Below are 24,637 nucleotides of genomic sequence, written 5' to 3'. Positions count from 1 at the left end.
CTTTTTATGTTCAGAAATCAACAGTTTCTGGGCTCCCACTCAGAAATCTAACTGCATTTCTAGCAACACAGTACTGCCAAATTGTGAGTAACTATGTGCACTCACGATTTTGAGGCAGGGGGAGGGTGGTTCTTTTCAGCTCTATAATATGTTCACAGCAGAGGAAATAATCCAAGATAACATTGTTGTTGTGGTTACAGCCTGGCTAGAAAAATCAAGGCTCAGCTGGAGACTAACAACACATAAAGAACACCAAAAACAGTAACAACAACAGTATTACTTTGATAGCAATGTGTTAGCAGGACTTGGAGTTCCCATCCATGCCTTGCATTTGCAAATTTGTCAACACATTCACAGATCTTGGTGTACATTGACATATTTGTCTACACATTTACAAATCTGAATGGGGGGGGCAGTTTTTCCTCCTGTGCGGGTACACTTATTGCACCCTCCATTGCTATGTAAATCCAAGCCATCAATGTGCCAGCTCGGCGTGACATGGGCGGAGGTGTCGATGATGAGGCAAACTCACAAACATAACGCTCACCAGTTCTCCTGCATCACGCACCTCCGAGAATGTCAACACAGACACTGCTGGCAGCCAGAGCGGCAAACTGCTGTTTTGAAACTTACAGACTGTCAAGGGGCTAAATACTCTTCCAACGCATCATCACTTCAGCGAGATGAGCACCTTAGGAGCCGCTGAGATCAGGGAGCTGCTAGCAACACTGTTGAGAGGACCGTGGATAACCACCTCAAGGGACTGTGAAGGATGGCTTGTTGTATGAAAATGTTGCGGAGGAGCTTGGGCGACGTGTGGCTATCGCTGGATGACACCAGCAACTTGAAAAACGTTACATATTAGAGATTGTTAACATGGTGGTGCAGTGGTCAGACCTCTCATCTCACAGCAAGAAGGTTCCGGGTTCCAGCACTGGCTCGGGCACAGGATCTTTCTATGCGGAGTCTGCATGTTCTCCCTGTTCCTGTGTGGGTTCTCTCCAGGTCCAGCTTCCTCCCACAGTCCAAAGACATGCAATTGGGGACGAGGCTAATCAATGCTCGAAACTGACAGTAGGTGTGGCTGTGAGAGCGAGTGGTTGTCTGTCTATATGTGTTGGCCCTGTGATGGAATGGTGACCTGTCCAGGGGGAACCCCGCCTCTCGCCTGAAGGCATATATATATATATATATATATATATATATATATATGAACATTTTAAGCATATTTTTGGATGAATACTCTATTTTACCAAAGAAATAACCTCGCAAAGAGTTGAGCGAGCATTTCGCAGCCCATTAAAGGAAAACTGTAGCCAACCCGGGGGCCTCAAACCAGTGGTTAAGAAACACTGGTTTAGCTTACCATTATAAAGAGAAACAGTGTGGGTGTAGCTTCCATATTACTGTCTGGTTTGCAGTTAATTTGCCTTCATGTCCCTGACACCGCTTTTGAAAACTCCTGCACTAAACCTAAAAAAACATGTAAGGAAAAAAAAAAACTTATTGGATCAAAAATCTAAGCCTCTCAGATTCTCTCTTTTTTTTTTCATGACCCAACTGTCTGTGTCTGTTTGGTGAGAGATTCCGAGAGGAGGAGCACAGTCTGGCAGGGAGTCTGAAAAAGTTTCTAACTCCACATGGCGTCTGTCTCCTTATCTGAACTTCAACAGTAACTGGAGGACAAGATCAAGCTTCTATTCCCTGTGATCGAACAATACACTATTAAAGGAGAGAAGAAAAGGAAACAAGGATGTTCAGATTCTTAAATCTAAAAAGAAAAACAGAACGGTTCTGCATTGCATGCAGACAGATATATGATGGTATCACAGCTGGCACTAAGTTCAGAAGCACAAATTGCATTTTTATGTCCGGGAGCAAACAAAATCCCAGCTAATGGGTCTAAACATATACTTTTTTGTTAAAAGGGAATGGCAGGGTATTTAATATTTAAATGTGAATTTTAAAAAGTTGACCAAAAATAAAAAGCTTGTGCAGGATCCCTCAGGCTGATTTGTGGTGTGCTTTCAACAAACATACCACACAGCATGGATCTGAATCGGATTCAGATCTTGAACAAAAACACATGCACGCACACACACGCACACATGCCTGTGCACACACACATACGCACACACACTTGCATCTCACATCTTCACACAAAATAAAGATTCTCTGTAGAGACTGACCAATACCTTTTTGAAGTCAGTATACCATGGTATTTTACAGATGAATAATGAACTATTTACTTTAGATCCTGCAACAAAACTTGGCGACTAAAGGGACATAATAAGTAGAGAAATAACAGAGCGTTTCACACAGGGCACAAGGGATCCCTGAATGATTTGATGAGTCGATGTGAATCATATGCTCTGGTCTTCACAGACACCATGTTGAGAACCAATTTAACACTTATGGGAGTTTTGGAAGCAACAAGACAGCACTCATCAAACCACCAAATGAGAGAATATTTTGTTGAGAGAATTGTGTTCATCCCCCCCAGTCGATCTCCAGCGAGTTGTGGAATGTATGCCAAGGAGCAGGTCCAACATCTCACTCAGACTTATCTGTCACCAATCTGGTCTCCTAGCTCTTCTAAACCTCTGGCATGCATTTAATGACTCCCTCTGCCAAGGAAGATGTGTTTTCACCTGTGTCGAGTCATCTCTCAGCAGAATAATGAAAAAAAAAAAAACACCTGGATGGTTTTCACAAATGGATATGCTAAGATTCTCTACCTACAATAATACAACAGTCTAAAACAAGAGTTTGAAAAATAGAAGTTTAATTAATTAGACAGTGTGGAGGTAAACCTGAGGGAAATACACAAATGTAGAAACATTGATGAGCCGAATATAGTTCTATATTGCATGCTCTTCACAGAGTGCAGGATCTCGAGCCAAATGCTTCTGACCAAGTACGCAGATGTATTTAATTAGTAATTTTCACATATTTACTAAATACTTACAATGCGCCCAAACCAATGATATCATTAATCCTGTATAATATTTGTCTGTTGATGATGAAAGTTGCATCAGTATAGTTTTGAACCACAGATTCATGGTGCTTTTGGTTTTATCCACAACTTTCAGACAGAAGACAAAGTTACTGGGATTAATTTCTGTCTGTCGTCTTATCAATCAAAGGTTGCCCCGACTGCTCTGAAGTCACATCCTCGCACAACCACCTAATTCTGTCTCTCCGCACTTTTGAACTCAGCTGGAGTGCCGGGCAGCGGAAGTCTTTTGAGTTTAAAGAAACAAGTGTGTCAGATATAGACACAGAAGGCAGGACAGAAACAGAGGTTGAACCATCAAAGGTAGAACCAAAGTTGAGACTGAAGAAAGGAGCTGTGGATGGATGCACCGCTGTTAGCTTTAAATCACCGCGCGCCACTGTGTCTTTGCCAGTGTGTTGACACAACCACTGCAAACACTCAAGGACACTGATGACTTCCACTGGTCATTAACAGATGAGAAACGACTTAATTGAGAGCCAGACCAGCAGGCGCATGTGTTTAAGTGAATATTGTAATATAGTTTGAAGAATAATTACTAATGTGTGTCTCTTTGTTGGCATGTAAAATGGATGAGCACTGGTGCACTGTGGCGTTTTCAAAGTGGAGCTGCATTCATTAGTTATGGAAATGGGTTTTGGGCCAGCTGAATAGGGTGGGGTGGGGTGGGGTGGGGTGGGATGGGGGTTCAGCAGTGCATCAGATCTGTCTAACACTAATGGACCTCGCCTCACAGGCAAAATAAGTACACTCAGACACACACACTCGCACAGACTAATGAAAGCACACATGCATGCACAAATGAACACTTCATATTTTCTGATGGATGTTGGGTGTGTGTGTGTGTGTGTGTGTGTGTGTGTTTGCGCATCCTTACAAGCAATGGATTGTAGTAGGCTGGCCCCAGGGTTGTGTCCCTTGGTGGAGCCTGCTGTTTGCACAACACACCCAGGGCGTCCTCCTCGTAGCCATAGGCCTGGCCTGGGGAAGGAATGGATGGGATATCTGACCGTCGATCCAGCCCAAGACTTTTAGCCTGATGCCACTGGGCAAGGAGAGGAAGCAGCAGAGAGACAAGGAAAGTAGGGAGAGAAGTCAACATTTGCGATGTCAAGGATGCCCCGGCTTACGATGCAGTGGAGCGCTGCCTGGGGCCAATTAATATGATACTGAGAAAAATATGGAGAAAGAGAGGGAAGGAGAAAAGAGAGGAGGCAGGAGACGAGAGAGAAGGGAGGATGAAAAAGAGAGGAAGACAGAAGCACACTCAGAAACACACAAATAAAAGTACACATTCATGCACAAAAGAACACCTCTATTGAGCGTACATTCAAACTTCAGTAGGGGTGTGTGTGTGTGTGTGTGTGTGTGTGTGTGTGTGTGTGTGTGTGCGTGTGTGCATATTACACAGATAATTAAAGCTTGAAAAAAAAAATCCTTAACTCCACAAAGAGTCCCTCTGTGACCAGGTCCAAAGTTGAATGTGTAAATGCTTTGAATTCAGTCATTTTTATTGATGTAGACGAGGTAAAAACCCAGAGGCGAGGATGAACTCAAAGCTTTATCTACCTGTGTGTACTCAAAGACAAGATGTAACACACCTGGTAGAGAGAACAATGCAGTATCATCTGCACAAAGCTCACTGCTAAGGAAGCCAGTGGACAAGTTAACCAAAAATCTACGTATCATCTTCATGTTTCATATTCCAAGTGGCAAATTTCTGAATTTGCTTGCTTTAAACTGCAAGTGGTTTGTCTTGTACTCTCATAACACCTGAGGAATCAAATCAAACACTATTGTATTTGTTCCATTAGCGGTAGCTAGAACTTGTTCCTGGACACCTCAAAAAATGTCAAATATTTCTGAGCCTTAAAGAATTGCACAAACTAAAAACAGAGCTCATGTTCACTGTGCATATCATCCTGTTGATGCACATATATGAAGAATGATGTTGTACAATGTACAAGTAACACCTTTACATTTAACAACATTGTTTTTCTCATGGCATGGGATGTTCAAATGACTAAATACTGATTTCATTAATATCACAGCAACTACAGCAGATGGTGTTCTTTTAATAAAAACAGCAGGGAAGAAACAGTTTTGACTCAGATTAGTGTTAAGGTGCTGGCAAGGTACTGTCTGCAAGTATTGGCAGTCACCACATTTGGAGGAGGCACTGCTATTCATAGCCTCTATTTGACAAATGACACACACACACAGACCATCGCATTACAGAGGAGAATCTAGCATGTTTTTGTGAAAACAGAAGTTCTGAATCGAGTTTGTATGGTACATGACTGCCATGGTTGAAGGGAGGCCAAAGATGAACTCCCACCTGTGATGAGAGACATTTAAGACCATATGAAATTGAAAAAATATTAACCAATTGAAAAAAAAAAAAATCTCAATAACTATCTTACTTTGTTCTACTGAATATCCTATTACCAAATATATTGTTCAGATATACAAGAGACATGATGCTGATTTACTCTACCCTCACTTGCCCATATGTCTACCTTTTTCCTGCCAAACGTCCCAGGCTGTCCAGCATCAGCCATCCGTGCTCTGAACTTGTTTCCTGAGACAGGCAGCACATTGTAGGCCCCAGGACTTGGAACTTCTGACACTATCTTCTCAAAACGCTCAGAACGGTTCTGAAGACTGCAGCCACCATGAATGTTTAACTGAAAAAATGAAGCAGATTAAAGTGTATATTTTCGGCTCAGGGAACATCTTGACAAAAACGACCCACAAACTGTAAACTGCATCTTGTCGATGACCAACAGGCCAGCTGACCTGTGTGCAGGTAAAGCTCTGGTTCACACAGTACCTTTACTGGTGAGGAATAGTACTGTCCAGGTCCTGGTACCTCTCTACAGGTCTCACTGATCATTGATGGTCTGTTGGTCAAGGACAGGAAAGGAGCGTAGCCATCTAGGAGGGAAGAGTATAACATCTAATACAGACAGAGCCAGAAGAATTACAGTTTCTTTACTTCAGTAAAATAAGAGTGTCCATGTGAAATAGTTCTCTGGTAAAAAAAAGCGAAATTATTCCGTTTTAAATCTGTACTTAATTGAAAGATTATATGTATTTCATATTGTTTCCTGGAATCAGAAGCACACTTTCATCAAGTCGTGTGTTGTAGCTGTGTTGCCTCTGATTATCTCCTCTTGAAGTTGTCAGGTTTCAAATTTTAAAGTAGCTCACCTTTTCGCTCAAAGTATTTCCCAAAGTCAAAGAGATTAATGACTTTTCCACCACTGATGATGACTAATTAATAATTCTACCTAAGTTACACTAAGTTTTAAAATATTTAAAGTTTCAAACACGGTACTTAAGCTTATCTTAAAGTAGTTTGTAGTCGATTGTTGCTTCACTTTGGCTAACCAAAGCACTTTAAACTAGCAAGGTAACTAGCTTATATTTTTTCAGGTAAAAACACAAGAAAGCTCTGATAAAACCAGCACCAGGCTCCAGTTTCTTAATCAAATTGCGAGTGACCTTACCTGATATTTTCAAATGACCTCGGGTAATGTTGTAGGATCCGGGGCCAACAGCGGGAGAGGTCCCACCTGTTAAGCCGAGGGTGATTCGCGGGGCTCGGCCGTACATCTGTGCCCTCTTACCTCCCTTAACTTGTTAACCGTAACGTCGAATCAATAAAACTTCAGCTTTGCGGTAAAGTGTGGAGTTTGGTCGTGCAATGACGTACAGCTCAGAGTTTTGTTAAGTCTTCATCAGAGGTTAAAACATTCCTTCACCGCGTTCTGCGGCTCAGTGCTGCGTTTTGTGCGTCGTTGCTAGGATACCAGCACATATCAGGAACCTTAAACTCCCCTTCACCCTGGGAGACCCTGATCACGCTCCCACATTCCAAGGTTGCCAAATCTCACGATATTCGGATTAATCACAGAAGCATTTCCATAAGTGATCTATGTGGCAGGAGGGTCTCATCGTGGCCATAACAGGCAGGTCGGATGTTATTATGCTTGCAGTGTTTTATTGTCTTTTTCCTCCAAACCCTTATAATTAAGTCCACATAAAATAAAATAAAAATACTTTTAAATTATACAGAGAAAATGGTCTGGCTCTGTTTTGTTCAATTTGAGATGTCTGGATTTTGTCATTTGGTCCAGTGAAATGAATTGAATAATTGTTTGTGATAGGCACTAGCACAAATGACATTTAAGAATTCAACAGCAGCACAACAAATTTAACTTTTTTTGTGGCGCTATAGGTAACACACTCTAATCCAATCCACAAAAGGAGTGACTCCCTAGAGAAGAAATAGTGACTGAGACAACCTTCCCTACATCCACCAAGGTCTCCCTCTCCTCAAAATCCCACTTCAACCTCCAGTTAGAATGAGGTTCAAATGAGGTGCGACACTTTATCTCCCTTTAATATATTTTCTACCTCCAGGGGCTCATCACTGGAACATTCCTGCTACTCTAATAAATGCCATCACCATCATTACCACTTGGTTTTGTTTGAATACTTGTGAAAATGTCGTAAAATTACCTTTCACCTAGAATTTTTTTTTTTTTTTTTACAATCTTGCACAATAATAATTGCAAACTGTGAATGATGAGGGTTGTACAAGCCTAGTCCAATCCTACCATCTAGTGGATAAATGAATCCAACCTTCCATTAATATTTATATAACGTTGTCCAACTACTGTTCTTTTACTGAACGGTTGTTCTTATTTGCTCTGGCTCAATTCTTGTACAATGACTATAATAAATTACTTTTTTTTTTTGTTCTGTGTACAGAGCTGCTAAGGAGTAAACACAACAGTTTGTCATTTGAAGACTGCAAAGCATTTGAGAGATATCAATTGTATCCTTGTTTTCCTGTGTGTGGACACATTTCAACAGCTTTTTAATTTGTCAAGACACAACTGTTGCCACTCTTGTTATCATATTTTTACAGCCTTGAATTAGTTCCTCTTGCACCATCAGCCTGTATGTACTTAACAACTCATAACAAAAAGCGAACGTCACTCTAGAATAGTTAAGAACTGCATCTCTTTTTTGTCAAGTCTGAAAAAGTTGCCCCCCCCCCCGCACTCGTGTTTTGTTTTAATTTGACAACAATAGATGCACAGTAGCACTATTGCAAAGAGACTGTGGTAGACTAGAACAAATAAAATAGACAGCTGTATGCAAACTCATTAAAAAATATGGATCATTTTGTACATGATATAGATAGTTTGGGGTTAAAAGATATATTAAATATTTGAGGGACCACCTCAATGATGTGCAGTATAATCCATTACCAATGATAGGGAAAGGAAGAAATAGAAAAACTTCCCGCTTAATTTTTAGTGAAATGAAGATCAGGAACTCCAGCACCAGTTTCTCTTCTAAATAATATTCTTTCAATTTAGTTGCCCTCTGCGTCAAACTACTGTTTCACCAGTAGAGGGCAGCAGCGAGTTTATGATTAGCTAAACAGGCCTTTAGCAGGACAGTAGGACAGCAAGTGATACAATGCTGAATGATTGTAGTCGTATTTATATGGCTTTTGTGTTTTTTTGGATACTTATTTTTAACTTATTACAGCCCATTTATAAAGGAGATTATATTCTATAGCGTTGATTTATAAATTCAGCAAATATACTTTTGACTTGTTCATAATGCCATTTAAGCACTGACTTTGTACCCTGCTTGTTGTGAATTTGTCAGCGCACAGCAGCCCAGTATCAGCTGCCTAAGTTTATCGTGATTCTTGACTTTATTAATTTCGCCCTAACGCGGAACAAACACACCCAAGGTTCGGAATCTGTAGTTTTCAAGTCCACCTGAATGCATCACGACCTGTCGTCGTCGTTATCGTCATCATTACAGCCCGTTTGACATCCCCCACGAAGGTGTTTCACTAGGCAGCTATTTACCTGTGTTCCTCTCCTTTTAACTTATTCAATTGTGATATATATTTCCGTTTGACACACCGGGGTTATTGTTGTCATGAAGGGAACCAGATTTTTCGTGGTGTTTTTGGTGCTTTCCGCGTTTCTGCTGTCCACAGCCGAGGCGGGCAGGAGCAGGACCAGCAACCAGAACAGCTTCCGACGGGCAGCTAACGGCATCTACCAGACTCTCAGCAGTGTTTTCGGAGAGGACAACATCAGGGGGTTATATAAGGTGAGTGTATGGGATAGAACTCCCCATTTACAGCTGGTCATTGTTAGAACTCCCGTGGTAGCTAGCACCCTTGTTAGCCTCGGCTGTTGCGAGATCAAGCGCCGGGGCCTGGTTACAATTTCACGGATGCCATTTTGAAAAATTGGCTCTTATCCCACGTTTGACCCTTTTTTAGGACAAATCATGTGATGTGCAAGAATAGGGTGTGTGTTCACAAAGCACTTAAGCATAACGGCATATTGTGTAACCAGTTGTCATTCATTTTCAGTGCACCTCAGTGCAGGTGTGCAGCCTCAGTTGTCCAGACTTGAACAGCTTTTTTGTGTTTGCGTCGACCGTAAATTAATGCAAACTCGTCTTGCAAACATTTTAGTTTGTGTGCGACCACTGAAACGACTGAATTTGGAAAGACAGCTGTTATTTCCTGTGTGAATTGCCGCCATAGCTGAACATGTGATCATTTGGGCTCTGATCTGCATTCTGTAGAAATTAAAACATGTTCTCATGCGGATTTTAACTATTATAAAATATTTAATTAAACTCGAACGTGCCACAACTTGTCTCACGATAAATTCTCTACGATAATATTGCAATATACGATATTAAAAGAGCATTTTACGACACTGATATACAGTCAGTGATATTATCACCTAATAATGCAAGTACAATCACAAGTCTTTGCAGCAAGTAGACTGTCATGTATCCCCAGTGACATGAACTGAGGGATCTGGATCGTGCCTGAGCCCAACCAGCCCCAAGATTTAGCCCTAGGTAGAGGAACAGGAAGGCCGATAAGGGAAGTGGACAAAGGCTATGTTTAAGAGCTTTCACCACCATGCCAGCAGGACCAAAACAGAAACGGGTCTTTAAAGTTCCTTGAGTTGTAATTAAAACATTAATTTCAGATACTTATGAAATTCTGCATACAATTTGGCAACAGTTATATTGAAAAATATATATATATATTAACACTTCTTCCTAATTGTCTCAATTCTTTGTATTTTAGTTTTTCTCCAAAACAACAGAACGATTTGTTCATGGCGTGGACTCTTTCCTTGACACCATCTGGAAGATCTGGTCGGATCTGCTCGACGTGATGGGCATCGACTGTGAGTCCCCCCCCCCCCCCCCCCCATTTTTATTGTTTTAAGAATATTTGGGAAGTATGAGCCCAGAGACACAAGCATTTTAGGAGAAGTTTCAGAACATTAACTATCTTCTCATGTCTTTTTTCCATCTGTAGCATCAAACCTCAGCCACTACTTCAGCCCCACATCCCTCACCAGCTCCCCAGCACGCGCCTTGCTCCTTGTCGCCGCTGTTCTCTTGGCCTACTGGTTTCTCTCGGTATTCCTGGGAGGTTTCTTCTACCTGCTGCATGCTGTGTTCGGCCGTTTCTTTTGGCTAGCGCGCGTCACCCTCTTCGCCCTGTCTTGCCTCTACATCCTGCAGAAGTTCGAGGGCGACCCCGAGCGTGCTGTGCTACCGCTCTGCTTCATCATGGCCGTGTACTTCATGACAGGGCCCGTGGGAGCATACTGGCGTCGCGGCGGAGGGGGTTCACTGGAAGAGAAAATCGACCACCTTGACACTCAGATCAGGCTGCTCAACATCAGGCTGAGTCGGGTCATAGACAGCCTGGAACGCACAGGGGAGCAGTAGATCTAAGAGTCGAGGATGAGGGGGAGGGGGGAGTTTTGTTCAGGCAGCAGCAGCAACACACCTACTGGGTATTCAAAACTCTATTGTCAGATGGGACAAAACTAGTTACAACAGTATTTTAAATGCTTGAGTTTGTTTCACATATTTATAAATCCTCTGAAGTGTGGACAGACGACTTGGAAGTCACACAAATCAACCAAACAACTTGTTTTTATGCCTGCAAGGTCTTTGGACCGTCTGTGAGGAAGTTATGAAAAAGATGTCCATGATTCTCTGAATGCAAGCCTCGTCTACTTCTCAGAAACTAGTTGGAGATTAAGGATACTTTGTTTTTGTGTATTTATATTTATTGTGAATAACCTCATGGTGGGGGTGGGGGGTGATTCCTAAACATCCAGAAACACCTAACCCATTTTTGAATCTACTTTGGTAATGACACGGGGGTGATGAACATTTCTTACATGTAAAATCTTGGAAGTAGTAGTTCATGGTGAATTTACTGATTCTTTTTTCCATCCAAACTGTTGAAGTCATATAGATCTAGTGTGTTTCCTTGAGTCACCGTGCCATAGTGACAATAGTTTGACATCAGGACCTCATTTTCTTATAAACGCGTGTGTGTACGGCTGCTTTAACTCAATTTATGTGTGTTTCAAGCTTGTGAAATAGAAAGTCACTGTATAGAAACATCACCCATCAGACTGGCAGGAAAAATAATATCTCAGGGACTCAACCAACAGATATTTAGAATTGGAAATGAGATTTTCAAGTCACGTCTTGATCTCCTTGAGTCACTTCACAAGTTCCCGGCTACGACTGGAAATCGCCTCACTTAGGCGATATATTGATAAATGGGTGCACAGTGGGTGTTCTTACATCCTGTTTGAATAGCACAGTTTGATTCATGTCAAGAGCAGCTTATCTTTAGCTTGTCAGTCATTGTTTTTAAGCTCGCACAGAATTTCCTTTTCTTGGAAATCGGCCGGTTGTTCCCAAGTTTACACTGGATCGCTGAAATGTGACGAGTAAATAATCCACTAAAACATTAGAAAAAGTGGTTCTTTAAAATCCTGTAACACAGATTTCAAAATGATCTTGAGTCAAATATGTTGTAGGATCAATATTTTCAGTGGCATATTAATGTGATTGAGTTGATTACTGTAGTTCCAGTGCCTTTGAACTTCTAAAAATCAACTTGACCTGTTTAACCATTTGATTTGCTCTGTTCGGCTTTTTGAAAGTGGCCTCTGCTGACTTGTGTTCAAGAATCAGTGGGAACAGAAACACTTTTGTCACACAATCTGAATGGAAAAACCTGTTTTTGACACAAGTTTGCGGCAGAGAGGAACAGAACAAAACAAGTGATGAGGTGAACGTCAACATCTGGAGTTTCTGGTGGCCTGCATCGCACCAAGTTACTAGCAGCAAGTAGGACTTGCCGACAGGCGCTCAGTAGTGTCAGAGCAGGTGTGTCAAGAGAGAAATCAAGAGTGTCTTTTTTAGGATATTTCCCAAATGGTGTAATTTGCCTTTCAGTGTCTTGATCTCATGATGATGTTTTTCACCCCTGCATAAACAAAGACTTCTGAAAAACACCAGCCACATATTTGCAGCTTGGAGCTGATGCAGACTGACTACTAACACCAGTCACCTTGCAACTTCTCAAACGCACCATCCAGTCCAATCCAAGTCATCTCCATCCAGCCATATATGCACAAACCCTTTGAATTGAGGGTTTTTTTTTGTTTGTTTCTAATAGAACCACTTGGTGTAATCAATAAATGAGATGGCACGCAATTGTTTTTTTTAGCTCGAGGCGCTGTGCATGACATCAAGGCACCGAACTTTGGGACATTTACAAGTGAAGCCATTACACTTTTGGAATGAAGTATCATTTTAAGGTAAAATTGTTGCGTTATAGATGGATATACAGCCAGTTTGTATTGAGTATAACATTTTTAAGAGGTACATAAAACATTCTGTGCATCCCTCCTGCCAGCTCTTACTTGTTAGTGTGATTTATTGTATTTTTTTTAAATTCTATTTTGTTACTCCTGCCATTTTTATATTTCAGATCATGTACTGTTCTAAGAGATTGTGTTTCTTGATCTGCCATACATCTTCATCAAGAATATTTCCCCGTGCTTTACTTTCTAGAACCTGGACTCTAAACAGGTTTTTATACGACCCTCATGCTGTGACACTGGGAAAAAAATTAAATATTGAAGAGGATAATGTTGCAGGATTATCTGAATCAGAATCTTATTTTTAATGGCACCACTGAGGCCAAGGAACCAACCACTATTTATACACTTAAGTTGCAGTATGTGTGACATGCTGCACTACGCTAATGTTCCCCCCCTCCACCATCCTGCATTGAAACTATCAGAGACGGTGGTGTTGAGCCATGTCAATACGAGGCACAACAGACTGGTGAAGTTTCCCAGCTTATTCTGAGATTTACAACTGTTTTCATGTGCCGTGTAAAGTTCAGACTCCCATCAGATCTTTGAATCATGCTAATATCAACCAAGTCATTGAGGTCGTGTATTTGTCTGAATGTGAACCAGTTGTTTGTAAATCTCTCCATTTTGAGAGAAAGGTTTCTCATTTTCCCTTTACTGCCCCCTGCACTAAATCCTGGTAGCCCGTGTAGATTAAGTAATTTGGCATTGTGCGTGCTTTTTTTTTTTCTTTTGAAGATATACATGTGATTCCAAGTGTGACTGGGGGAGTTTGATTTTTGGTGTTCCATTAGATGAATTAGCCAGAAAGGCACATGTTTTTAAATGGGTCTTAGTTCTTTGTTACTGTAACATTACAAACTTGCACTGAAACCCCTCACCTACGGAGGCTGTTTCACCTCCTCCAGGCGTCCAACCATCTTCCTACCTTACTTTTAGAGAATCTCTTGCGCTCTGATAAGTTTGCCAAACCCATTTGAAAAATTTCCAGATATAACATGTTTCAGTAAAGTGAACAAGGGGTTTGATCCTGGTGTCTCATAGTGTGTTGCCTCCTGAATCTGTAGCTAATGACTTGTGTATATTTTAGACATAATAGCATGTGTTTTACATATGAAGGTGTGAATTGTAATAATGAATGTTCCAATTAATTTTGCCAAGAAGGGCATCTGGAGGATCATAATGGACTGGCTCATTCCACGTCAAACACATGTATTACTCTGCTTTGTTTGAGAAATTCAAAAGTTCCTTGTATTTAAGATGATAATTCATCGGGGCAAAAAAAGACAAAACTGTTATCTCACATTATTTATTTATACTTCCTAGCACCACAACGATGTTTGCGATTAAAAAACATGAAATACAAATGTTTAAGAGCTCCTTCCATCCAAATAACATGGAGCAACACTGCATACTCTAGTTGTGGACCTGTGGGTCACTCATGTACCACTTCACATTACTACTTCAATTTGGAGCAATGCTAGCATTTGTTCTGTAGGTGCTGCTCAGCTCTGGAATGAATGCTGTTTAACGTCACTTAAACTCTGCTCATTCCATTATTTTAATGTACTGTATCTTAATTATTCAATGTAGCCTGCTTGTTTGTTTGTTTTTAAATGTGCCAATGTTTGTGTTTTTTTCCAAGTGGATGTATTTTTATTTCATTTTTTTTAATTCATCAATCCATTTCTAGACCTTTTTTCTTTTTCTGTACTTTTATATTGTGGGAAGTGCTAAACTGCCTGTTTTTGTGTGTGTGTGTGTGCGTGTGTTTGTCGCTATGAAAACCTGTTGGTGGATACATGGCTCTTACGTTTTCAGTGTGTAAGCAAAAGTGAAAATGAGGTCCAGATTTAAATAAATTAAATACTGCAGTAGGACTGAAAGGCTTCCACTCCCTGATCTATTAATTAATATGACATCACAGCCAAGTGTGTGTTTCTGATGTAGGGAGAATGTGAATGACCGACATTATCTGAGAAAATGCAACGAAAGGGAATCAAATTAATATCAGAGGAAGTGAGCTCAAAACATTCCACAGTTCTGTTATGGCCAAGAACATTCTTGATACAGTGAATTAAAAGAGTAGAACCAGTTGCCATATGAGGAAACCCTGGACAGGGAAAGTCCTCCCTCCTCTTCACTGACATTACTAGCACTTATCTATTAATGTGTCGGTAGCATTTACTATTCCTATAATTTTCAGTATTTTAGGAGTCAGTCATATTCTATGAGCCCATGTCCATCCATGTATAATCTCAATCAAGTAACTAATTACTGCAGCTGTTTCATAGATACAGAGGAATTAGAAACAGTTCTAGTATCTGGATGTGATATTACCTATTATCATGTATTCCTGCCGCGAACGCTCAAGAACAGGCGTAAACACACTCTCTCTACTCACTCCTCTCGCTCTTCTCTGCAGCTGCAGCATCTCATGTTCTCACATCTGTTCAACAATCCATCCTGGATTACAAACTCAGTCATTTGCTTGGAACAAGAGTGTTCAGTATGAACCTGAATATCCATGTCAAGAATATTTGGAGTCACTCGACAGTACGTTAGCTCCTCTCTTGACCATCTGAACAACCTCAGATATCCTAGTGGAAATTATTGTCTTAAACACATCAGAAAGTTTGTCTCACATTTCAGGGAGAGATGGTCACTAGGACTATATGAAATATCAGCACTAAAAACACCAAAAGCAGCGGCGGCAGCGAATTATCTGAACACTTATTTGTCCAGGTAGGAATATAAGGCAGCTATTTGCCATTAACTTTTGTTAAACGTGAGTTTGAATGCCATCTTAACTAAATAAGTTTTAGGTCAGCAGTCTTTGTTAGTGCATTAGCAACACATATCATTTTTTTTATTTCCCAATTAGTTATTCCCACATTTTTTTAAATCAAATAGATTTACTCTGGGAAGATTATTGCATAGTTATTTTCAAATTGAAATATATCATATATATTGTAAAAATATCTGACCCTGCATCTATAAAAAGCTAAAAACAAAGCATATTAGTATAATCCTGTGTCAAAGGATTCCATTTAGTCTAGCACTTGATGGGTTAAAGCTACAGTATCACCTAACCAAGGTTACATGAGTGCCAGCTTCATCACTCACCTGTTTGGGGATTAAAAATGGGAAACAATGTTCACCGAGACTTCAAAATAAATCATAAATCAATTTTGTGAAAAGTCCATTCAGCTTTAGGCTCATGAGCAGTTAACCTGCCAAATAGTTCAAACATTTATAAATCAAAACCACTCCTGATGACTTAAATAATCTCAAGAACTTGAAAAAATGATAGTTATCCCTGGTTCCTGTGGTTTAGTCCAGGGACAGTGTTGGCGTGTAAAGTCCCTTCAGTCGTGGTTGATTTGCCCAGTAGATTAAATTCTCCACAGAACGCGTCCATGTGGCTCTGTTGGACGCATTCTGTGTGCTAACAAGCTTCATTCATGTAGTCTATTGAATCAAAAATATATCAATTTGTAGAAAAAGACAAAAACAAAACAATAAGATGTCCACCTACAGTTCACAGGATTGGGCAGGGTCCTCCAGACTCGGAAGCTCAAAAGCGGGACACCACACTAATGTCCAGTCCACCAGCTCCACCTGAACCTGCCACAGACCCGTGAGCCTGGCTGGATCCTTGGCCCAGCTGGATATGATGGAGCCCGCTATTGAAGCTGGCACACAGCAGACTGGAAGAGTCATTGGGAGCCAGGGAAACCAGTGGACCAGCACCATCCAGAGTCAACGTTCCTAAACAGACTGAATGGAGAGAACACGGTAATGTTGACCCAAACAAGGTCGGTGTCACAAACCTTAAGTCAAACATGACCAAAGGCGTGTTCCTCTGCAGGTGTGTGTGTGTGTTGATTCATGGTTGTTACCTGCTGTGTTCTGGTCCCAGACTTTGATGGAACTATCATGAGAAGATGATGCCACCTGAGTGGGACCGCCAGGAGATGGAGGTAGAAACACACAGCAAGCTGTAGTCTGGAGATGGCCTCTGTACTCCACTACCTTACAGCCAGGCTGACGCAGGTCCCAGAGCTGGGAACACACACACACACACACACACACACACACACAAAAGATTATCTGCAGACGGACACTAGATTGACAGGCTCAAAAGTACATGCATATATATATATATATATATATATATATATATATATATATATATATATATATATATATATGCAGTGCGACAAGCGATATCAACCCAAAAATTGCCTTAACAACTTAAGATAAATAACTGCGCATGGGAATGGCCATCATATACTTCAATCATAATGACCTAAGCACTTGTACACGCTCAAGTTTCTAGATTTGAATAGACACCTAACAAAAACACAATGTTTATAACAAATTTATGAGCAGAAAAACTTGACACACACTGTTGACCTGCTATCTCCCACTGAAGACAAACGGCACATTTTTTGCCAACATACAGTCACAAAACTCGCTGTTCGTGCAGTAAAAGCTTGTCTTGTGGGAGGTAAGAAGCAGACAACCTCACACCTGTCCATATCCTGTGCAGCAACACAACCAATCAGTCTATCATGCAGATGAACAACGACACAGCCAACAAACACCTTCTGTGGCCTCACCGTGGCTTCACAGCCCTGGCCTCCGAAGCCGTTGCTGCTGGACAACAAGTAGTTTCCATTTGGAGAAACATCACAGTGCGTCTGGATATACTGCTTGGCTGGAAAAGTATTGGTCACCTGCCATGCACGGCTGTCCCACACCCTGTACACACACAAAAACACACACCTGTGGAGGCTGGGCACCGTCGACATGCTATTTTACAGAAATACACCAAATGCAGTTTATATACTATGTAATGTATATGCAAAGTGAAAGTGAATGAAGGTCTTATATTTTATGAGGCAAACATGTCAGTCTATCTGCAACAGTGGAAGTCACACTGGTTAATTAAGAGGACAATCCCTTATCCAAGCCTCAACAAAACCCATGCTAACAATAGCCTGCAATGATAAATAGATGCATAATTAGTATCAGCAGAACTCTGTCCATATGTCCTGCAACATTTGTTATGGAGTGTTTCATCATTTTGGCCGCACAAAATCTGGCAGCACTCGAAAATTGCTTGCATGCCCCAAAGTGACCTCAACTAAGCCCAATGTAAATAAAAATGACTGTCGCTATGTTAAATGGATCCTACATTTCTGTGTTATTGTATTTTTCCCTTATCTTATTTGCATAATCCTGCTAAAAGACAAACGTCTCTTTCTAGCTCTACCTGCTTTGAGTAGTTATGGAATAACTGGTTTGGTACCTTATGGTCTTATCTTCAGAGGTCTGGGCTAAGGAAGAGCTGCCTGGCACCCAACACACATGAGTCACCTGGACAGACATGAGAGAGGAGGGTGAAAACGTTGACAGCCTACATAAAGAATATTTGCCAATCAATAGATTTATAGGAATTTTTTGCTGCTTAAAATCGGCATCAGTAGAAGTCCCAAAAGTCCCCTATTAGTCAGGCCCTTGATTGAATGGCTTCAATCTGCTGGTAACAGGCGAGTTGAAACATGCTGGAAACACTTTTTTTTTTTCAAGAAAGAACACAAAATCCTGCACTATTATTCTCACCAGGTTTCTAGAAATGTTGTGTCTCTGTTCACATTTTGCAGATTCTATATCCCACAGGCACATCCAGTTGTCACGCGAACCCGTGCACAGCTTTCTCCCATCTACAAACCACAGTAACATCAGTATCATGTGTTATCAAAGCAGGATAAACAGGAGTTCAGTATAAAAAAAAAGGCAAAAGACAAAAAGACACTAATACATGAATGAATCGTTGGTGTTGTCAAAAAGATGAATGTAGAGGAAGTCCGTTGTTTCCAGCTTGCTTTTGTAATTACAAGCAGATGATTCTTCTGCAGAAGGAGACGACAGGCTGTTGATGGCAGTGTTGTCCTGCTTTTCGTTTCGTAACATTTATTTAAGTATGACAAAGTATCTATGGTATGAGCGAATGAACTTGAGTGAGCAATAATGAATAAACCATACTGCACAACATATTTAGAATTCATGAGTGTGTTAAAAAAAAATTGAAAAAAAGAGTTAGTGTTTCTATTTGTACCAGGGTTGATGGCTAATCCATTGACCACCAACTCATGTCCGCAGAATTCCTGAATAGGTTCGTCCCCCTGGTTTAGGTCCCACATCAACACCGTCTTGTCCCGCGAGGCGCTAAAGATCCACGTGCTGCCTGGATAACAAACCACCTGGCAGAAACGCGGAGCACATGGGAGGATATGATGTGAAATTAGTGACTGCGATGAACAAGCGTCACATCTTTATCAGTTTACACAAACACACTATTGATGTTACCTTGGTAACCTCTCGGTTGTGACCCTGGAAGGATTGACACATCCGGCCTTGCTTCCAGTCATACACCACCACAGCCTCCAGGGCAGAAACACACACATACAGTACATCTTTAAGGTATTCCCACAGAAGTAATGTGAGCTTACACAATACTCCAAACAGAGTTACAAACAGCAAGAAAAAGACCAATCAGTGAAATAACAACAATATAAAAGCAATATGAAAATAAAAAACTAACAAAGTACAGGAATTAATTCTTAAATACACAAAAGTAATAAAGTAAAAGCAGATTTTTTCGAAGAAGAACTAGATGAATATCTAAAAAGTAGAATTAGAAAGTCACTTGATGCTCTACAGGCCAGTCATCGTCTCATCAAGAACCTACGTTCTAATTCTATCATTCTGCTACTACATGACTGCACCTGGTCAGTTCCACCAGAAACACACAGATCAGGACTGAGGTTGGTCACAGTGTTGATGGAGCCTTGATGGGCAGGTTCATACTGCACCACCTTATTGTCAAAGCTATTATCAGCCTTCTCTCCCTGAGACGCCCTGAATAAACAGAAATAATACGACTTTACAAAGAAATAACACAGGAATATTTATCATCATAGCATTCAGAAATAACAGACAAGTCTTCAGTCATGAAGACTCGTATCCCTGTTTCCCATCTTCATAAAGGAACTAAACACCTTGTTATACTTAATATATGCGTACGTACAGTATATTTCAGCCGTCTCACCTGTAGAGTTCAGACCTCTTGCGGAATTTGCTCTGTAGTTTGCCCATGTCTGCCTAGAACCTACAGCCACACTGATGAACACAGGGAGGTCTGGTCAAACAAGGAGAAACATGGCAGCTACATGCATGTCCTTCCTGAACCTGTTGATGCTGAGGGAAGCGATGGCTGAAGTATCTTCCTAGTGCTAAACAACGCAAATGTGTCGCTGTTTTGTACTGTAGTCGGATCATCTTCTGATTATTTTGCATTTCATGACAGTGACATTATGGTTAATACTATTTAGGGCCCTCACAGTGTCTTAGTATGTTAAATATCTTGCATAAGGGTCAGACGGACAGGGGGAGATTAAAACACTACTTTCTGATACACGCACAGCTAAACTCCTCCCTCTTTATCCTGCAGTCCTCCTCAAACAAGCGGCAGGAAGGAGAGGGCTACAATCCTATTAGAGCCGCATCATTACTGTCACAAGGAATTAGTCACTCGCAAACACCTGCTATGAACTGTGCAACAACATCAAGAGATTATAACCAGAGCTACTAATGGTAGAAATTGTGTGTGTGTGTGTGTGTGTGTGTGTCAGTGCGTGGTGGTACACAATCCTGGGGTGAAGTGAGGCAATATTTCTTACCTCTCCTGGCTCCGGCAGGCGTGGTCTGCTGTGTGATGCTGTGGATGTGTGGCTAACTCGCTAGCATGCTAACTACTCACGGCTGCATATGCCAAGATAGATCTTCTACCTAATAAAGCCAAATCAATGTGAATGTACAAATGTTACAACTCGGTAGAGCCATTCTCGAACCGACTGAGATTCGTTTCCCACAAACTGCCATGGCAGTAACCTCTCCTACCCTATACGTGTGAAAGTGTACAGAAGTAGCAGCAACAGATTTCACCGAGCCAACTATCTCTCTCTCTCTCTCTCTCTCTCTCCCTCTCACACCTTAACGACGCTTTCTCGTAGCTAGGCGAGGACGGAATCACGTGACAGCGACAGGAAGTCACTGAAGTGTTTTACAAAATAAAAGTTTTTTTCTTTTTAGTAAACTGCAACAGAAGTGAATAAACAATAGAATAAAAATATGCTCCGTTTGCTGACTAATTTGCCTCTTTTTGTAAACTTTCAAAATTATGAAAGCGTACACATTGTTAGGAGAAAACCAGCAATCAAAGAGTTGTCAGATAAATCACACAATAAGACAAAAGAAATTGTAATGGAAAATAATGCTCAGATTTAAATCCAAAATAAATAAAATGACTTTACACAAAAAAAAACTATAAACAACAGTAACCTATAAAAGAAACAAAACCAAAATCGTCACAACCAGACCACAACAAGACAATAGATAAAATTAACAAAAAGGTTCCAAGACCGCAGTAACAAAATTTATATGATTCCTCCATTTTTGTTTGGTGACTCTTTGAAGAAATATCTGTTTTTGTTCTGTTACATTATTCTCAGACCGACAAAAAATAAACTACCAGTTTCGTAATGAGCAGGATCCCGGGGAGAGCAAGGAAACACGTGCTGAGCAACAGATGATATGTTAAAAAGTCACTGACCTGTAGCTGGGTGTCACCCTAGAGAACTGGTTAACTTCCCTTCATCACAGGCACAGGTTGAAATCTCTCCCTGAGCTACAAATCTGGGACGACACAGATGGGTCCCAGGACAGCTAACATGAACTCATTGAAAGCTTTTTAAACTGTCTTTCTGTTCATGTTTTCAGGTTCTTCATTCAAGCTCTGAATATTTGTGCATGCAGTCAGGAAATATACAACTGTCAGACAGGCGGCTGCGTATAGATCATACTTTTAAAAAGGGATTAATGCAATTAAACACTGAATCACTGGCATGTCCCCATTTAAATGGGTCTAAATGGGCCACTTAGTTAGGTTACAATCAACACTGCTCAATACCCTCTGTGGGATGACCTCAATTCTAACTTTTTGGTTTGCAGCAAATGGTTTAAGCAAGCATGACTATTGTAAAACTCTTGAAGGGCTATTTTTCTAGCATTTATGACAAAGTATTTCATATTATAAACCAAACCTGCTATCAGTGATTTGTAGTGTCCAGATGTATGTCCAACTACTGCAGTTACTCATCATCTCTTCTTTTATACGTGCAATGGAGACAGTAATGAAATCTCAATATCTACCCCTGCCCTCTCCAGATCTAGAGGTCTGTCTGGGGGCCCATGGCTGATTAGAACCTCTTTTAGATCCCCTTGTATATTAGGACTTGGCTTTGTTCTTAATGGATTTGTTTTTATGTAGTGGAACAAGTTCCATCAGATTGCCTCACCCACGATGTCACAAGAACCTATAGATATCTATGTCATCCAGTACTTTGCTGAAACCACAAGGATTACCTTGTAGTACTTTTATGACTCTGCTGCGTCTCGACCTTTGCCATTCAAATGCCCATTATGTCATTTGACGAAGATTTAAGTTTCAGTTTTGAGTGGTGGTAGAGGCGCATGGATTTTTCCATGATACATTTATAAAAGAGGCCAAGCGGAGCAGTCCAGAGAAATGATTTGTTACTGAGTCAGTGGCATGACTAACCAAGAAACAAAGCTGGAAAGCTTTTAGGCTGGCCTTAAAGACAAAAGCCTCAAACCAGAAGTGGCCTATAATTCAGTCAAATCCTTAATTTAAACCTGGGGCCTACTGAGGGAAACCTTCTTTTTCATGAAACAGGTCATTCTAGTGCCATGTGTTTGAGTCTTAGAATGACAAAGATCCACGTACAGTTTAGGGATACAAGCTCCTCACTGCTATCGTTACGGTCAGAGAATTTACAGACCCTGGACCCTCTTAAAACCAGACCAGCTGACAAAATACTGCGTCACAAGCCCATCCTTTCCATAATAACAATAAACAATTTCTAAGTTGTGGGGAAAGGAGTAACACTCTAAATTCACTGATAAGGCTATAACCAGCTGCAGGCCAGAACAACTGGTTGATCAGAACAGTTCGACTGTAGACGGGTGACAATGCTCTGCAGGGTCCACATCTCTCCACTTATCATCTCCTCTGTCTGGATGTGCATTTTTATTGTTACCATAATGAGTTAGTTAAATGTGTTCTAGCCCCACAGCTCAGATGAACAGTTAAACAGGCTAGTAATGAGGTGTCAAATCATCCATCTTCCAGAACTGACATTTGGTTTTCTGCATGTGACGATGTCCTAAAAATGTTAAGTGATCCAAAAAAAAAACCACAACAACAACAACAAAAACTTACCAATGTGATCTTTTGCAAGAAAGACCTGTCTTCCCAATAAAAATACTATATTTAGTTGTGCTGCAACAACATCAATTTCAGTCTGGACAACTGGCTTCAAAAATAATAGTTTGATCGCTTTTACAACTGGACTCATTCAGCATTTTAGATATATATGTTTATTCCAGTGTGCTGCAGTGCAATGCCCACAGCTGGAGATCAGGAGGATAGCATGTCCTGGTCTCATAGGACAAACTGGGGTCAGTAGTCCACAATGAAAGCCTGATATAATAAACTGCATATTTTTCCTGCAATGGGATCAATAATAATTAATAAACTGCAATTATGATGGGTTTCAATGGAAACCTTTCAATAAACTATGAAACTGTTTCTGTCCACAGCAGATCTTTGACTATTCTAATAGGAGCGACCAGCTGCGGTTCGCACTAATACACCAAAAATTAATGCATATCAAACAGAAAAGGGGATGAAAACATCATTAATGCTGCAGGAGGATGAAAAAAAGCAGCATGCAGCTGAAGATCCACTTCAATAGTAGGAGCTATTTAAGGAATATTCTGACTGTGTCACTGAATGCAGGACAGAAACAGAGAGAACATAATCTACATTGCTTTTCAGATATAATTTCAGTGTCTGCACACCTGGGCCAGGTCACAAACACACACCTTTTATTTGCAGAAAAGCAATTACTGACCTGCTCTGTTTCACATTCAGATATATTTACTTAGACTGAACGCTGCTGTGGTTTTATCTCGCTAACTGTTGCTGGCCACAGAGATAGGAGCCCGGCTTGTCCATTCATACGTATTTTCTGTTCCACAGGTTGGGGTATAAATACTTGTGTGGCGTTTGTTTGACGCGACACCCCCCCCCCCCCCCCCCCCGGTCTATGGGAGGCCGACGTCACCCTTCCAGCGGAGGAGTGGATGGCCTCTGTAATAAAAATACATGAAGAGAGAATTGAGGAAAAGGAGAAGATTGGCCGGGGTGGAGGGGGGAAGAGAGAGAAAAAAAAAGAGGCAACAACACAGCGGTTATTTCTCGCTTCTCCTCCCGCTGCTGAAGCATGGACGCGGCCGTATTTTAGCACAAGCCGAGGACGTATACATATATTTCAGCTGCATCGATGGCTCCGACTGAAATGCTGTGTTATGTGAGGCTTTCTTGTTTTTTGTGAGCAGACAGAGGGATAACTGTACTGTATCCCAGCCTAGCGGATTGGAGTGAAAGTCCGCCATATTCTGCTTTACCACGCCCGGGAGTCGAGCCACTGGAAAATAAACCCACAGCTTTTTAATTCATGTGTTTTCGCAGCTGCATTCATCCTCGAACGGTAACTTAAACACGGGAGGGGATTTTTTTTTTTTTTTTGGTGACGCTAGTTTAAAAAAAAAAATCATCGAAGACTTTTGAGGAGGTGTAGCGGATGGCAACGCTTAACGAGATCACCCCGAGCAGCGCCGAGGATGT

General features: G+C 41.0%; 3 protein-coding genes across 11 annotated transcripts in view; 1 reads left to right on the top strand and 2 right to left on the bottom strand.

The window, feature by feature from the left end:
- Positions 1 to 9,801, bottom strand: part of stpg2 (sperm-tail PG-rich repeat containing 2) — a 145,424-nt gene extending 135,623 nt beyond the window's left edge. For 4 of the 7 annotated variants that reach the window (XM_086206243.1, XM_086206242.1, XM_086206241.1 and 1 more), the window contains exons 1-4: positions 6,529 to 9,800; positions 5,850 to 5,953; positions 5,536 to 5,703; positions 3,894 to 4,061 (exon numbers count right to left, since the gene is read on the bottom strand). In XM_086206243.1, the coding sequence (XP_086062369.1) occupies positions 3,894 to 4,061; positions 5,536 to 5,703; positions 5,850 to 5,953; positions 6,529 to 6,634 (546 nt within the window). In that variant the 5' untranslated portion in view covers positions 6,635 to 9,800. Of the gene's footprint in view, positions 1 to 3,893; positions 4,062 to 5,535; positions 5,704 to 5,849; positions 5,954 to 6,528 lie in introns of all 7 variants that reach the window. The other 3 variants (XR_015116450.1, XR_015116449.1, XR_015116448.1) reach the window with 1 other exon arrangement.
- On the top strand, positions 8,841 to 14,675 carry bri3bp (bri3 binding protein). Its single transcript, XM_086206248.1, has 3 exons — positions 8,841 to 9,169; positions 10,176 to 10,278; positions 10,413 to 14,675. The coding sequence occupies exons 1-3, from the start codon at positions 8,993 to 8,995 to the stop codon at positions 10,829 to 10,831; spliced, it is 699 nt and encodes a 232-aa protein (XP_086062374.1). The 5' UTR covers positions 8,841 to 8,992; the 3' UTR covers positions 10,832 to 14,675.
- On the bottom strand, positions 12,302 to 20,895 carry wdr31 (WD repeat domain 31). 3 transcript variants are annotated; one of them, XM_086206246.1, is made up of 10 exons: positions 20,547 to 20,895; positions 19,916 to 20,005; positions 19,593 to 19,725; positions 19,174 to 19,248; positions 18,923 to 19,067; positions 18,427 to 18,527; positions 18,113 to 18,180; positions 17,421 to 17,562; positions 16,698 to 16,860; positions 12,302 to 16,575 (listed from the first exon to the last, which is right to left on the bottom strand). In XM_086206246.1, the coding sequence occupies exons 2-10, from the start codon at positions 19,960 to 19,962 to the stop codon at positions 16,373 to 16,375; spliced, it is 1,077 nt and encodes a 358-aa protein (XP_086062372.1). In that variant the 5' UTR covers positions 19,963 to 20,005; positions 20,547 to 20,895; the 3' UTR covers positions 12,302 to 16,372. The 3 variants fall into 3 exon arrangements, with proteins under 3 accessions (XP_086062372.1, XP_086062373.1, XP_086062371.1); XM_086206245.1 differs by having other exon boundaries at positions 12,303 to 16,575; positions 19,916 to 19,986; positions 20,547 to 20,894; XM_086206247.1 differs by lacking the exons at positions 19,593 to 19,725; positions 20,547 to 20,895 and having other exon boundaries at positions 19,916 to 19,961.
- Between the last annotated feature and the right edge of the window lie 3,742 nt (positions 20,896 to 24,637).

Source organism: Aulostomus chinensis, chromosome 6 (assembly GCF_037954235.1).
Source record: "Aulostomus chinensis isolate RoL2024-O1b breed Wild chromosome 6, RoL_Achi_v1.0, whole genome shotgun sequence".
NCBI classification, from domain to species: Eukaryota; Metazoa; Chordata; class Actinopteri; order Syngnathiformes; family Aulostomidae; genus Aulostomus; species Aulostomus chinensis.
This window is presented reverse-complemented; position numbering and strand designations above follow the sequence as displayed.

What these genes read in the sequence shown, in the direction of transcription:
- bri3bp (XM_086206248.1), top strand. Translation starts at nt 8,993, where the DNA reads ATGAAGGGAACCAGATTTTTCGTGGTGTTTTTGGTGCTTTCCGCGTTT. An exon ending in ACATCAGGGGGTTATATAAG is followed by an intron (nt 9,170 to 10,175) that starts GTGAGTGTATGG and finishes TTTGTATTTTAG; the next exon opens with TTTTTCTCCAAAACAACAGA. An exon ending in CGACGTGATGGGCATCGACT is followed by an intron (nt 10,279 to 10,412) that starts GTGAGTCCCCCC and finishes TTCCATCTGTAG; the next exon opens with CATCAAACCTCAGCCACTAC.
- wdr31 (XM_086206246.1), bottom strand. Translation starts at nt 19,962, where the DNA reads ATGGGCAAACTACAGAGCAAATTCCGCAAGAGGTCTGAACTCTACAG. An exon ending in AAGAGGTCTGAACTCTACAG is followed by an intron (nt 19,726 to 19,915) that starts GTGAGACGGCTG and finishes CTGTTTATTCAG; the next exon opens with GGCGTCTCAGGGAGAGAAGG. An exon ending in TCTGAAGATAAGACCATAAG is followed by an intron (nt 17,563 to 18,112) that starts GTACCAAACCAG and finishes GTGTGTGTACAG; the next exon opens with GGTGTGGGACAGCCGTGCAT.